General features: G+C 35.9%; 1 protein-coding gene across 2 annotated transcripts in view; it reads left to right on the top strand.

Annotated features, from left to right (window-relative positions):
• Positions 1 to 2,196: 2,196 nt before the first annotated feature.
• abcg1 (ATP-binding cassette, sub-family G (WHITE), member 1) overlaps positions 2,197 to 16,108 on the top strand; it is a 30,396-nt gene continuing 16,484 nt past the window's right edge. For both annotated transcript variants that reach the window (XM_079609821.1, XM_079609820.1), the window contains exons 1-2: positions 2,197 to 2,764; positions 4,253 to 4,496. In XM_079609821.1, coding sequence (XP_079465947.1) covers positions 2,702 to 2,764; positions 4,253 to 4,496 — 307 coding nt within the window. In that variant the 5' untranslated portion in view covers positions 2,197 to 2,701. The remainder of the gene's footprint in view (positions 2,765 to 4,252; positions 4,497 to 16,108) is intronic.

The following is a 16,108-nucleotide window of genomic DNA, read 5'->3' as shown; positions in this document are numbered from 1 at the left end:
GTCTCTCCGGCTGACCACTCATTTATACTGTACAGCAGCCGGCCTCGAGGGGAGGGACTAGTCTAGTCAATAACAGACTTTTCATTCCTTTATCTGCATCAGCTGTGAGATTATGTATGCATTTTTTTTTTTTTTTTGTTCTAATCCCAGCAACATTTTAAAAAAGTAATTTACCCGTAGAGAAGAGATTGTCTACAGTTTCATAACTTGTTATGCCCAGCATGCAAAGAAAGAAAGGAATATGTTTGGATCAATTATAAGGACTGATTTGATTGTTTTATAATAATCGATACTTAAGGGTCTATTGGTAAAATGTTTAATGTTTGAAAAAGCGTGAAAAATGAGCCCTTAAAAAGTATAATGGGCATGTTATGTAATGCATTGGAATTTACTGATGTAATGTTGCATTGTAGCCGCGGGTCTTTTCTTTCAGTGCCTCAGTGGCCAAAATATTATTACACGTTTGTTAAAGCATGCGTGTCAGCATATTGTGTAGTCATTTGTTTTGTTTGTGATATGAAACATGACGAATTGTGTCGACATCATTTTTTGGCCAGGCTGTCATACAAAAAAACAAATGAGAGAGCCAACAACATATTAATAACTGATTTTGTTGTAATCAGTGTATGCTTTTTTGCATAGTAACATAAAACCTGTAGTTTTTTTTTTTTTGGTCAAATCATTTTGTCAGTTAAATACATTGACCAAGTTCAGTGTTTTGTTTTTTCGTCATGTTCAAAATATTTAAAGAATTATAAAATATTTTACCCATATGTTGATGGTTTAATCAAATTTATAGTCATTCAAAACTAATAACCCCTCCGGACATCACTTTTGGCCACTGACACGTGTTGTGTATAATTGTCTCAGGAAATATTGATAACACATTATTTTACAGGGTCCTTGTCACATGCTCTATAGTGATAACTAATGATGCGTAATTACATGCAGCTTATCCAAAGCAAACCCAGTACATGTAGTCAATTAATATAACTTTAAATGTATAGGTATCACAGGACACCTTAAAATAAAGTGTAGCCAAATGGTTCAATTTCAATATTACACAGGTTGCAGGTGTAAAATGTATATGATTTTAAGGATATATATGCAAGATTACATAAAGTTGAAAAAAAAATTATTTGATGGCTCTGTATAATTTGGTATAATGCTTTATGAACTATTTTTATTGTATGTTTATTAATGTTTGACATTGCAACTCAAAATACATGTCTTTCATTCATTCTTTCTACCTACTTATGCTACATTTTGCATAGTTTTGCATAAGTTATGGGTCATTTTCCCTTTACTGTACACTAGGGGGGCGTTTACACCATACATATGTATATGTAGATGCCACATTTGACTCTTGGCACGTTGGCATAGGCTATATCTATGGTTTACATACGGATCCGCGGAAAAGACTATAAACCTGTATTCTGCTGCCAGACCAGTATTTGGCGATGACACTTTGTAAAGAAACTGAACATGTAATGCATGAGACATCACAGTTTTGACAAATGTGCATTCTTTTTTTTTTTTTTTTTTTGTATAAAAACAGTATCGGAGGTGATAACAGTATCGTTTTTAAAAAATTGTACTTTGAAACCCGTCAAGAGTCGTGTTTTCAGGCCCCCAAAAACGCCGTTGTCGTGTAAATGATCGGCCAAAAAGAGTGTTCCCTAAATCTTTGCAAAGTTACATCGCCAACTACTGGCCATATGCATAATACGCCATTTTACGCTAAGACCTGATCAGAATCAATGCTGATAGAACTATTGTTGTTAATTTAAAAATAGTCGATAGTAATGTTGAATGACCTCATTTAACACTCCTTATGTGTGTGTTTCTGCAGTGGAAACCCATTGGAAAACAGGTAGTTGGAAAAACAGGTAGTTGTGCAACTGTGTACGGCCAGAAACGTTGTCAGCAAAAATCTACTATTCAGGACCCACATCAGCGGCTATAGCAGCTCACATGCAGGACCTTGTGACCAGGACCCTTTCTCTCTACACGTACACACCCCATTCACACGCACTCACACACACACTGGTTTCAACACTGTTGGGTAAAGAACCATACCAACTGAACAGCCCTTTTTTTCTCTCTCTCTCTCAATGAAATGGGCATAAAATGATAATGATGTCTGTCCACCAGAGGGTGTACATGTGCCTTAAATCTGTTCTTAGTGCATTCTGCATTGGTAGAATGAAAAGTTGAACAAGGCATAGGCTATTTGGCTATATTGAACTTCTATCTATGGAATTGATAAAATATAGATAGCCTACATATATAAAATATACTAGCCTATATATATATATATAGCCTATATACAATATTATAGCTTAGGCTACTGACTAGGCTTTATTACGTTCTATTTAGCGTCCGTTTATTTAGCGTTAGACGACGTTTATTGAAAACAGTTCCGCTTTTTAAAACGCACCTCAAGACCTCACCGATTTTTCCCCGTGTCGTGTGTTCCCTTTCATCGCAAAAACGCGTCCCGTGTGTGTGTCTTGTCCTGTCCTGACCGCACGGTTATGGTGACGTCACCTTCTGAACACCGCGCGCAGGTACGGCTCTTGTAAACAATAACATCGCGAGGAGCGCGTGAAAGACTCGGAGGAGCCGCTGAGGACCAAACAAATGCGAGATCTCACTGCATTGGCCAGAATCGGATTTAGTCGCTGCACATTTTAAAGGAATGGCATGTCTTATGGCAGCCTTTTCAGTCAACAATACTGCAGTCACCAACTCCATCATAATGGTAAGATTGTTATCTCATTGATATCTATTTATCTATATGTATGCATGTATATATGTGTGTGTGTAATATATATATATATATATATATATATATATATAGGCCTATAGTCAACAATAAAAAAAATATACATATATATATATATTATATATATATGTATACATTTTTTATTTAACCATTTAATACTTAACACATTTAGCTGCGTTAATAAACTATGTTTAAAACATGCTTGATTGATATTAGTGAACCCGAGTAACCCTCTTTACTGACTCCGTGCACAGATAGTCAGGTCTTCACATGACTGTCCTGGTGTCAGACTGCATACCAATGCAAAGATATTTCTAATGCATGATAAGTTGCTAAATGTTGAATATAAATATACATTTAATATATAAATAGAAAAACGTATATGCCAGCACTAATTTGGTAAATTCTTACAATTTCATTTGTGATGATGATGTTTTAATATCCTTTTATATTACATCATACAGTTTTAATATGGAGGAACACATTACTGCATTAAACTCACATTTAGCCATCACTGTTTTTGTTTTTCCTCTGAGCTTAGAATAAGCTTTGTCCGATAGTAACCTCATCTGCCGTGTGTGGTTAGAGAGAGAGAGAGAGAGAGAGGTTGTCTCTCTTTATATTTCACATGCATTTCTGATAAACTTTTATTTTATGCTACATATTACTATACATATATGTTATATGTGGTGTTGATGCTTATTGCTTATTCTTCTTAATACAAAAATAAAATAAAAAATACTGTCAGTAGTACAGTAATGGCATTAGAGAGCAAATGCATGGTCCTTCGATATACCATGGTACTCCGATGTACTTACTTTGAAATATACCATATATAATTGTTTACAAGAGACATTGCTACTTTTTATTGGTATGTACAAATTTACAACAAATTTAGGGTGTGTGTGTGTGTGTGTGTGTGTGTGTTCCTGGTATTACCTATGTTATGGGGACCACAAATATAGTCAAAACCAGTAAATTCTGACCTCATGGAAACATTTTTTTTTTTTTTGGCCCCCATGAGGAAACAATCATAAAAATCATACTAAGCAATGTTTATTGAAAATGTAAAAATGCAAAAAAAAAAGTGCAAAACAAGTTTTGTGTGATGGGTAGATTTAGGGTTAGTTTAATGGGAGAGAATATACAGTTTGTACAGTATAAAAATCATTATATGTCCCCATAATACATGGAAACCGTGTGTATGTGTGTGTGTGTGTGTGTGTGTGTGTGTGTGTGTGTGTGTGTGTGTGTGTGTGTATTAATACACTTCTTACACTTGTTCATTTTATCCTTGATACTGATATTTTATACTTTTATACTTGACACTTGACTCTGAACATCAGAAATTTGCCTGCAGAAATTTTGAGTTCTAAGTCAAGTTTGAGTTCTAAGTACAATCCTCCGGTCTTTTCCCTCAAGGCTGCGGTGTATTACATAAGCGTTCTCTCTTTCCATCCTCAGAATACCAATGGACCTCCGGATCTCATGCTAGACCCTAGAACCGTGTGTGTGTCCATTGATGAAATGATATCCAAGCCTGTCGGCAGTCAGCAAACGCCACTGTTGCACGGACACCTGAAAAAAGTTGAGAACAATCTGACCGAAGCCCAGCGGTTTTCATATCTCCCCCGCAGACCCGCAGTCAACATCGAATTCAAAGACCTCTCGTACTCGGTTCCTGAAGGCCCGTGGTGGAGGAAAAAAGGTAATGTTTGACACTTCAAGCCCCGAAGCACTTTAAATGTCATTTTTGAAGAGGTTGTGTAAAGGTTGTGCTTTAACATACACTTTATTGTGTTACATAACTAAAGCACACAAGTAAATATAAGTAATAGTACATTTCACGTAATACACTTTAGAAAATATTAATTTACTCAATTGCGACTTCATCATTACAAATGTGACACACATGACATACAAGTCTCAAAATAAATGATGATACAGTATATTTTAATTGACCATATTTTAATTGACCAAAGTTCACTATTCAGCTAATTACATTTACTATCAATTTAAACTATAATATATTTCCATTTGAAAACATCATATTCTGAAAAAGAATCATATTCTGTCTGAAAACATCACATTCAGTTCGTATATTCTTTTAAAGTATATTATTTCTATAATAGGTGCTCTGTTAAAAAGTATGCTAAGGTGAACTTCTTTTTCACAAACATAGGGACTCACATACTGTATATGTCTTTGTGCACTCCATTACATCTTTCATATTTAAAAAAAAATCTGCAACATACTGTATTTAAATCCATCTCGCGTAGGATAGTTGGAAAAGTTAATAGTAGTTTACTGTGATTTTTTTTTTTTAAACTGATATGGACACAGTAAATGTATGTCTATAATATGTGTTTTAAAAGCATACTACAAACTAATGTTAATGAGAAAGTCCATGTCTGCACTAATGAACTAATCTTGCCGGATGTTTTCATTTAATTTGCTGCAAGGGGATTTGTTGGTTTCTATTGGAAATATTCTGGGAATTGGATTGATTGCAGGGGGAATGATTTGTTTCGGATACAGATATAAATTGTCATGTGATATGGAGAGTGTAGGATGTTGAATGGATTAGCCAAGAGTGGTTTTAGGCTTTTAGTTTTTTTCAAAAATGTCCTTTTTGCTGGATGTTATCCTGAGAATGTCTGAGGATGTTATCCTCTGAAGTGAATTCATTAATTAAGCACTTCGGTTGACATAACCGCCCAGCTGTCCGCTTTGCCTTGGCTTTGCTCTTTTTTTTTTACGTTCACCTTAAAGGATCAGGGTTTTTATTTTATTTATTTTTTATGGACAGTGATGTCTTCATTAGGCTAACATCTGGATTGTAGTTTGGTTTTAAATGTCTTGGAATACAGCAAATGTTCATTAGCAGCAGTTTTGTCACTGGCAGAAAATCCTGAATGTGAGTTCACCAAGGACAACATCTTCATTGATCCGGGAACAACATTCCAATCAACCAATCAGATTTGAAGGACAAGTTTACAGTTAATGTAAGTTTAAGCTTACAACCAGGGTTATGTGCTTCTACATCAGTGTTATTCACTATCATTTCCCTCTGGTTTTAGGGAGAAGTTATGGGTTTAGGAATAGGGATAGGGTTAGGACATTTTATGTTGACCCAGGACCGCATCTAACTCAGCAAAATCACGGTGACCCAAGCCAGAAGGCAGAGTTCAGCCCAAGAGATGGGCTCTTTTCATCCTACAATCTGTTTTTTTGTTTGTGTTTTCCTGCTTTTTTATTTAATTATTTTGTCACTTGTCAGGTTGTATTTTTCACATTTCCCCCTATAGCTCAGAAGTATTTTTAGATGTGCTCATTCACTGCTCAGTGTTACCCATCCCTTCTGCTAAGACGAATGAATAGTGATCTAATATATCTAAATTTAATTGATAAAGCGAGAGACTGCAATGCTGTCTTGTATTTGATAAAATATTAAATTATATCAAAATGATCCAATAAAATAAGTATATACAGCAAGTACAAAAAGCCCAGCTTGTGGGCAGAGGATATTTACACTAACTCCTCCCACTATTACACAATTACAAAAGAAATCACGCTGATAACAGGATCGTGGAGTGGAGAGTAAGGCGACCGAAAGTTCGAATCTGCCTTTTTCGGAACTAATTCTTCTCCGTTTTCCAATCGCATATCAGCTCAGAGAGGCGTTTATTTTAAATAAAAATTAAGATGATATTCGAAAAGTTGAAAAAAAGCGTCAAACAGTGGAAGTAAAGTGTTTATAGGGTAGGGCATGGAGTTAGGGACAGGGACAAGTAATGTCCCAATATGGCAGCATCCATTCATGATTTTAATAAATATAATCACATACACTAATTATGTTGTTATCATTGCTTAGTGTTCTACACGATATTGCAATACACTGAGGTGCAAATATACAGTAGTATCTTCCACTATTTACATGTAAATAGGATTTAACTCTATTTGTACTATATTTACACTGCAGGTTTTGATGCCCAATTCTGAATTGTTGACTATATCCGTTGACTATATTTTTTTGATGGCCAGCATACATCTTCTTTTAAAAGTGACCCATGTCCGGTATCTGCATTTACTGTATACACTTGGTGAAACGACCCAAGGTAGACATATTGACCTGGGTCAAAAAGGAAAAATGGCGTGATTTGCAATGGACCCAGATGAAACGATAACACAAGCTCTAAAGGTCAGCAAAACATTGGATTGAGGCTTCGTCCTCCATTGCGCCATTGAAAAGAGTCATGTGATCACGGTTGGTGTCCACCTGAGTTGATGTCATTCGCCTCTGACGCTTTTTCAATGACGTACGACTCGCGTTGACAGGGAATTATCCGATCAGTCCGCTCACATGCAGATGCACGTATCCTATTCATTTAGATTTATTTCCACGTACGAATGAGGCCTGAAACCGCTCTGAGAATATGGGAATCCATGCGCTCTTTTCCTGCTTACACATTCATGGGCCACGTCCAATCTGTGCCACATGGGAGGAAAAATTGGAATTGGGTCACTTGAACCATGTAATGTAAATGCTGCCTTAGGGCCAGATTTACTAAACAGGGCAAATTAGCAAAGCACTCAATTCCAAAACAGTGCCGATGGGAGTGGAAAGTTCAGCCCGTGATCTATACTGAACTTTAAAGAACACAGACGCAGCCGGATCATTTCCATAATGACCAACACAATCTACCAGTCAGCGTTTGGTTTAAGACTTGCTTTGTTTGGGCGGTAAATACTGGCGTAAATTGTAAATTGATGAGCGCAAACCTTAGTAAATCACCTTGGTTTAAAAACTATCCTTAAGTAAGTCTTTAGTAATTCCTAAAAAATGTTTTTTTAACGCCAAAAGAGTGTTTTCACTGGCGCAAGCTGCTAGTAAATCTGGCCCTTGGTGTGGCTAATTGTAGCCTATACATCTAGGCATGATTCAGCATTGACACTTAGTGCAAATAGCCACTGCCATAAAGTAAATAATAACTTATCGAAATTCGAAATAAATCTCATGATCTCTGACCAGTCTTTAGAAAGCAAAATTAACCAATAATAATGTAGAATTTGGTAAACACTTATTTTCTAAAATGTTTCCTTCCCTCCAAACAAAGAGTCAACCCAGTTCAAAACGTCAGTAATATTTTTATTAATTGTGTGTTTTGTTTCCCAATGCTTAGTCAGAGAAATGTACAGTTTTGCTCTGAGAATTTCCAGTCAACTGAGAACATCTAACCTGCTTCTTAAAAGAAATTGTTCATCAATAATATAATTTGAGCACTAAAATATAATTATGCATATAAAATATAAGCTCTTTTTTTATGATGATGATTCCAACTGCGGGCATCACTGAAAATTTAAAGTTTAAATCTTCTTTAAAGGGATAGTTCACCAAAACATCAGCATTTATTCAGCCGCATCCTGTTCCAAACCTGATTTTCTTTTTTCCGTGTAACACAAAAGAAGATATTTTGCAGAATATGGTTAACCACACAGTTAATGGACCTCATTGACTTCCATAGTATTTTTTTTCATACTATGGTAGTCAATGGGGTCCAGCAACTGTTTAAATACATTTTTGTCAATATATTCGTCAGTACACTTTAACCATTTTTCAAAGACAATAGAAGTAATTATGAAATAGTCCTACTTGGGTCAAAAAAGCGCTCTTAAGTTCAACTATTTGCATTTATTATAAATGACTATTTTCACTGAAAAATAAACAACATGCAGGATTAAATGCTTTAGTTTGAATCACGTTCTCATGTTTCGGACAACTCGGATCATGTTCCTTTCACACAGCAGCGCACTCTGTGTCCTTCGCTGTTTTCAATGTGCGTTTTGTCCATAGAAATTGTCTATTCACTACTGTAAAGCCACGTGACTGACTGATGGTTTCCGAGTCAAATTCATTTTCAATTATTTTCATTATCGATAATAATCGATTGTATCGATATATATAGTTGTTGCAGCCCTAGTGTACTTTGCTCTGCACTGCACTTTAAGGCAGATTTAGTTGCTCATTTATGTATTCAATGCATACACATTAACACGGTATATGCTACTTACAGAAGAAACAACAGTATTAGTAATATACTGTTTCTTTTTTGGTTTCTGTGGAATAATTGTGCACCTTATTCATCATTTACACCTTAAACATGTATAGGAAATTACATACAGCAGGGACGGTTTTGATTTCATGTTGACTTTAAGCAAGTCCATGACATGTTAGCGATATGATTCCAGCTTTGCTTTACTGAAAAGGAATCGAGAGCGACGGGCTGTTTATTATCAATTGATTGCCATCGAAACCGGGCCTTTGAGCTGTCTAACAAATCTTTGTAATCCATACTGAGAGGAAAGAGAGAGCAGCGGCTCTAACAGCCGGTTACTATCGGTCAATAAACTGCAGTAACCTCCGCCTTGAGCTGCGGAGAAGGAAGAAACCGTCAGCTGTGCACTTGTGAAGATAAGGCTGCTAATGAGAGATGCTCGTGCGAGAGGAGGAGGAGGCACACACTTCTGTCGAGAGGCATAACTTGGCAGAATATCCTGGATGTAGATTGTCAACTCCATATTCAATCGCTGAAAAATAACAAACAACATGCACGTGTCTCTGTTCTGATCAACCCTGACTTTCCCGTCTTCATCACGTATCATAACACATCACATGTTCACAGGATCTACTAAATTAACATAAAAAATTGCACTTTATTATGAAATAGTCTAAATGTTATCTGCATGTGTATTTAAATGTTTTAAACAAAAGTTTATAGATCAGTGTTGCTGACTGTGTTTATGTGTTTATGAGATAATTTTCAGCTACATTTTCTCTTATACGTTGTATATATTGATAATATAACAGCTGGCAAGGGTCGGCGTACAGTGACACTCAGTTTAGCTAATTTATTATTTCATTTATTGTACCTGTTCTGCAAAATAAAGTATTCTGTTAACATGCTTAGACGTATGACCCTGGCAGTAGACGTACATTACATTTTACATAAAAGTTTGAATTTGTTGAATTAGTTGAATCTTGATGTTGTCATCAGATTTCTTCCAAATATTGGGGCCTCATTGGAAACATTGGAATAATTTGAACATTATGGATTCATTGCCAATGATTGTATCATGCATATCTAATAGTGCAATCCGTGATCGGTCTGTTTCCGGTGTCGTTTCTGTGACCTGAAAAGTTGTGACGACTCATCTGTCAAGGTCACATGACCACAACTTTATAGCTATTTGAAGGTCACCTGGTCAGCACAGAGAAAAGCTATTCATCATTACTCAAACCCTGTGAAGGTGTCCCTGGTGAAAAGGAAGCGAAATTAATCACACACTAAGTTTTTAAAAGAGATATATGGGTATATGCATGTTCTCTTCTCTTTGTATATGGGCTGTTTAGCTACCATATATATAAAAAAAGACTTGCATGTGTAAACTGGGTCATTAGCATTTGCTTAAAAACTGTGTATGGGTGCTTTCCATGTCAATTTGAGTACTTGCAATGTGCATATAAGAATGCTGTAGCTTGAAACTCATATTCTGTGTACTTTATGCATGCCTTAGACTAACTTCTGCACGATGTTTGTTTTAGTCGAGCTTTTAATAGCATTTAAAGAACCTCGCACAGCCTTGAGTAACCTCCGGTAGGGGTGAAAATGTCACAGAAAATAACATCAATGCCTAGCCAACTGAAGCATGAACCAGACCAAAGTGAACTCGGTGGTGTCTCCTCTCCTCCTCCTTTAGTATTTCTTCACCCTGGCTGATGATTTTCGCTGTAGTAGTATCTCCCAGATTTCACGCTGAGAGAACAACATGTGCAAACCTGCTGTAGAGAAAGTGAGGTGTTTGCCAAGGAGGCCTAATAGCTTTGGCTCAATTACCCAATGAGATCTGCCTACATAGGTCAAAAAAGGTCAAAATATCGGTCTGTAACACTGGAAGGGGAATCAGTGTTGTTTTGAATGGCACTTTTTATTAGTATTGCAATAAATCAACTGATGTATATGCTACAGCACAGAAACACTTAGCAAGCTCTTTCCAAAACTTATTTCCCTGCCCTGTAACTAATAGATAAGGAGGCATTGAACCTGCACTGTAACAAATAGATAAGGAGTTATGTCTAAATAACTATACGGTAAATTGTCGCCAAGAGCATGATTCAGCATTGACAATGATGTTGAACACGATCCATGCAAAGTTCTGCACTGCCATGTTTCGTATCTCCTTATAATCAGTGAAAAGTACGTACTGTAATATATACTGTATACCATGCCACTGAATGATTGACATGTTCTCTGGCATCTACATGGTACTCATAAGTATACCATGGTATCAGCACGGCGCATGTTCGACTGTACATGGTAAATGTCTAAACACTTACAAACATTAGCATGGTACTAATATGTTTTTTGGGCATGTTTTTCTGGCGCTACAATGGTGTTTTGGCCAAGTACCATCATGGCGTTCTTGGAAGTGCCATGTATGTAGAGACCATGATATGTCAATTTCAGTACTTTTCAAAATACCATAGAATTAAAATCTGATACCATGACTCTACTAACGTATACCGCTGTAAACCATAAGAAATCATAATAATACGATGGTACTTATTTGTTTGCGTAGACTAGCCAGTATGATCTTGTTCTATAGGTGGTAGGTTTTTCTATAGTCATAAAATGAAGAAACCATTTTGTTTTAGTCTGTCCACCTTATTCTTCAACGCAGAAGTAAGCTATTTAATATGAATATGCGATACGTCCGATTTATTAGCCGCATAGGTAAAAAACAACAAAGTGCACTTAACGGTAAAACTAATTGCTACAAACCAGTGTGTTTATGAGATTGATGAATTAAAATAAAATTATGACAAATACCAGTTTGCAACATTAAGCATAACAACTGACTGTTTTTGTGCAGCTGAAATTGCGCAAGAAAAAAATGTATTTGACAAAAAAATTTTTTAAAATAAAGTGAAAAAGACAAAGTCATATAAAGCTGAAAGTTACAGTCATACATTAGATAATTGTGGGGGGGGGGGGGGGGGGGGGGGAATAAAAATAATGCGGCTGAAATCATAATGACTCGACTTTATTTTCTGTGTTATATAATCATGGACCAGTGGAAGTCTCAATACAAAATGAACATGAATGTTAAGTACATTGCTGACGCTCTTCATTGGTCACGTGGGATGCGAATGTTTGTCGGCACTTCATTTGACTACCGGTCAAACTTGCATCTAACCCCACAGGTCATTGGAATTTGTGTTTGCCAAGCAATTTGAATGTTTTCCGGAAAGTTGGTTTTGGCCTGAAATGGCGTCACACTTGAAGTATAGCTTGAAGTATATCGGGGCGTTAAGTCGTGGTGCAAATAAAACAGTGATGTTATCATACAGCACACTTGATCGTGACTCAAAGTAACCCTTGTCCCTCGTGGCCAGGGAAATCTCTCTCCTCTGTTGACATGCAGCACACGTTAGGTGCGCCAAGCAAAACCATCCTGCCTTTATTTGCTTACCAGCTGGCTTCACCTAGAGACCATGCTCTTCCATTTCAGAAATAAATACACTGTAAAAAAATATCTGGTAAATTTACAGTAAAATACTGGCAGCTGCGGTTGCCAGAAATTTACCGTATAAAATACGGTAGCAACATTTTAGGTTTTACAGACCTAACTTCAAATTTACAGTAATAAACCGTATTTCACTCTCTGATATAATGTTAATATCTATTGAAGTATTAATATCTGTTTGTACCATTGTAGTACGCTGACAACCACCAATCACAGCAGTGATGAGAGTCACATGATCAATCAAAGCTCATCACAAGCAGTTAATACTAATATATAGAAGCTGCACAGTGTGATTCACACAAACATTAAACACCATCATAGTAACACACATTACATTTTAAAAAACGCAATAAATATGAATTTTACAACATTAAATGTAACATAAAACCCTAATGTACATCACTGATAAGAAAAAAACTACGCATGGAATTGTGGGAATGTCAATTTAAGTTTTTTCACTGTAAATTATACGATTTGTTCTTTTTAACTTTCAAAAACTGTAAATTTAAAGGTAATTTACAGTAAAATTACGTTAAATGTACCATTAGATCTATCACAGTTATTTACCGTATATAGTAAGGAAACTTTCTGTTAACCAATTAACAGGTTTTCACTGTAGCATTTTTACAGTCTTTTACCGTTAAAATCACAATAATTTTTTACAGTGTAGTGTGATGCGCCTTTGGTGGGGTTACTATAGCGCATGATCAGAGGGAGAAGCCATGGGATCCTGCGCTAAAAGAGGACAGAGAAGGTCAGAGGTATTTGTGTATTGCTCTGACGGATTGTAAGCACAATCCAATTAAGCTGGCAGCCACTGCAATCAACTGGATTAGCATCTCAGCCGCAGACACTGGATAAATAACAGGTTACGATCGGTCATCCTGTAGATGTCCTCTTTTCCGTACACAAAACATTTCCCAACTCAGTGCATGTTAATTGCAATTCAATGAAAATGTATTGTAGTGTAAAATTATTTTAAATGCGATTAGCTGAACTTTAGAGTCAGACGTAAGTGCATCTTTGTGTAGTTTAATAAACTTTGGTTACACTTTATTTTAAGGTGTCATTGTTACAGTGTAATTATACATTTAAGTACTGAGTAATAATAAGTAACTACATGTACTTACTATAGGGTTAGGGTAGGATTCGGATTTGGTTGAGGGTTAGTTCATCATAATTTACTGTTATTACTACGGTAAGTACATGTAACGTAACAAGGACACTGTAAAATACTGTGTTACCTAAACTACTATTGTTAATAAATCTCTATTGTATTTGAAATATGAGTAAAGTGCTCTACGTCATACTGACAAGTATTTATGGTAAAACTGAAATATATTTTAATGTAATTTCTATTGAAACGTATATGGAAATATTACACATTTGTGATAAAGCTGCAATTCAGTTTAAAATATATTACATTAAAATACTTTCAAGTACTTTCATGTGCTTTAGTGTTAGTCAACGCATCAAAATAAGTGTACTTCTTTAAATCATTATACAAGATTAGTAAAACACTTAAAATGTACTTTAATGATGTTTATATGTCTATGTGTTTTTAATATGCTTAAAAGGAAGCAGAGAGAGATCGCGGAGCAGCGCGCTGATTTAGAACGCCAACTTTTGTTGCATTTCAGAGAAATCTACAGACGCAAATAGACAAAGTGTAGTGAAATAAAGACCTAAATGTGTATTTTGGACTTTTCACCACAAGTCTGAAAGAAGACATGTTATTAAAGACAAATAGGCCAAAATCTCAAAATTGACCAGTGAAAAAAAACCTGCCTGCCATGTCTCGCCTTAAGACAAACCATGTGCATATTCATAAGTCAACACCATTGCTGATAATTTTCTCTTTAAAACTGCGGTGAACCAAACACATGCAAGCTATTTTTAGGCATGAAAAAAAGTTCACAGAAAAAAAAAAACGTTTAGATGTGTCATTTTGTGATCAAAAATTAGTGATCAAAGGGATACGATTATTGACTACTTTAAAGTAAAATTTGATAATATTACAAAGTACACTTAAGTGGCATTTTATTTCATTATCACGAAACACTATATGCAGTTACAGTTGTTTTAAAAAAGTTAATATTTAAAGTACACGACTAGTACACTTATTTTTCACAAGGCTTTATAATCATCCCAAAAACTATTTACTGGTACTTAAAATGTACAGATGTCAGTGCATTAGATAACATAATCCTATGAAAGATAGCACAACCCCACACATTATTATGTATTTATTATATAATAATATTTATTATTTAACCAGGTAAGTCACTTAAGAACAAGTTTATTTTCAACGACAGCCTGGTAGGAGAATTAAGATCTCCTGAAGGACATACTAGCATATTACAACACACACACACACACACACACACACACACACACACACACACACACACACACACACACACACACACACACACACACACACACATTCATTTAAAACATTCACAAGTTGTGATAAAAACACTCCCTAATAGTTTTTTAAGTGCAGAGATTGAAATAAATGACTCCATTTTCAATGACTTTTGTAGCACATTGCAATCATTTGAAGCTGTGAAACTAAAAGCAGAGGTTTTTTTTTCTCGGGATAATAATTTCAAACTCAAACATTTCAAGCAAACATTTCATGAATATAGATTTTTCAGTTTATAAAACATAAATTGCACTCTGCTCTACTCTGCATATGAGTCAGATGGAAACAAATATACAAACAATGCTGTACAATTCAGATTCTATTACTGATTTAAAATGTATAATAGTATTTTTTTTTAAAGGGCACTTTAAAGGCACAAAATTCACTTTTACATGGTGTTTGAACATAAATGTGTGTTGGCAGTGTGTATACACAACCACCCTATAATGATAAAAATACAACCAGTGTTTTTTTTAAAAATCACCATAAATCATAAGCACTGTCTCAGAACGAGCCGTTCTCAGAATCAATGCAATGTGACATAGAATTGCACAAGCCCCGCCCACGACTGTTGATTGACACTGTAGTTTGAGCATAGACCCGCCCTGAGTGAGCTGGACACAGTCCGCCATTGTTTCGACGCTGGAGAAGCAGTAGAATGTCTCCGAAAGCGATTGAGGTGTTTCGTTTTTTGGATGTTAGAATAAATGTAGCAGTCTTCATTTACTCTCGTTGTTACTCGAGGATTGATCAGTACAACTACTCTCATGATCCAGCGTACAGTCTCCGGAGCGACAGGACTAACGTTACTGATCGCGGCAGAAATGAAAGTGAGAGCGAGCACTTTATATTCTCTAGCTCTGTGGGCATTATTGTCCGACTCAAACACCGTTACTTTGAGTTTCTGTTTTGATATCATCATCTTTCTGTGAGATGAGATTGTCCTGGCTCTGAGGCGAGCTGGTTAGGCTCCGCCCCCTGTGCGTGGAACCGCATCTAATTAACTTTTAAAGGAGAGACACTAAAATGGTGCGTTTTTCTCAGCCCCCCAAAAATCAAAATTTAACATGCTGTAAAAAATTATCTGTGGGGTATTTTGAGCTAAAACTTCACATACACTTGCTTAACACTTATTTTACATCTTGTGAAAAGGGACATAATAAGTGATTTAAGTAGTAGATTTAGCATGAATGAAAGCAGCTGCCGAGAGCGTTTTCAAGATGGCTGGCGAGTGAACTGACGTGTCTGAAAGGGGACTTTACTTTATCTCAGTAACTTTAAGATTTTGAATTTAAAAAATGCAGTTA

The sequence above is a fragment of the Phoxinus phoxinus genome (assembly GCF_949152265.1).
Source record: "Phoxinus phoxinus genome assembly, chromosome: 4".
Lineage (NCBI taxonomy): Eukaryota > Metazoa > Chordata > Actinopteri > Cypriniformes > Leuciscidae > Phoxinus > Phoxinus phoxinus.
Note: the sequence above shows the minus strand (reverse complement) of the source record. Positions and strands in the feature narration are given on the sequence as shown.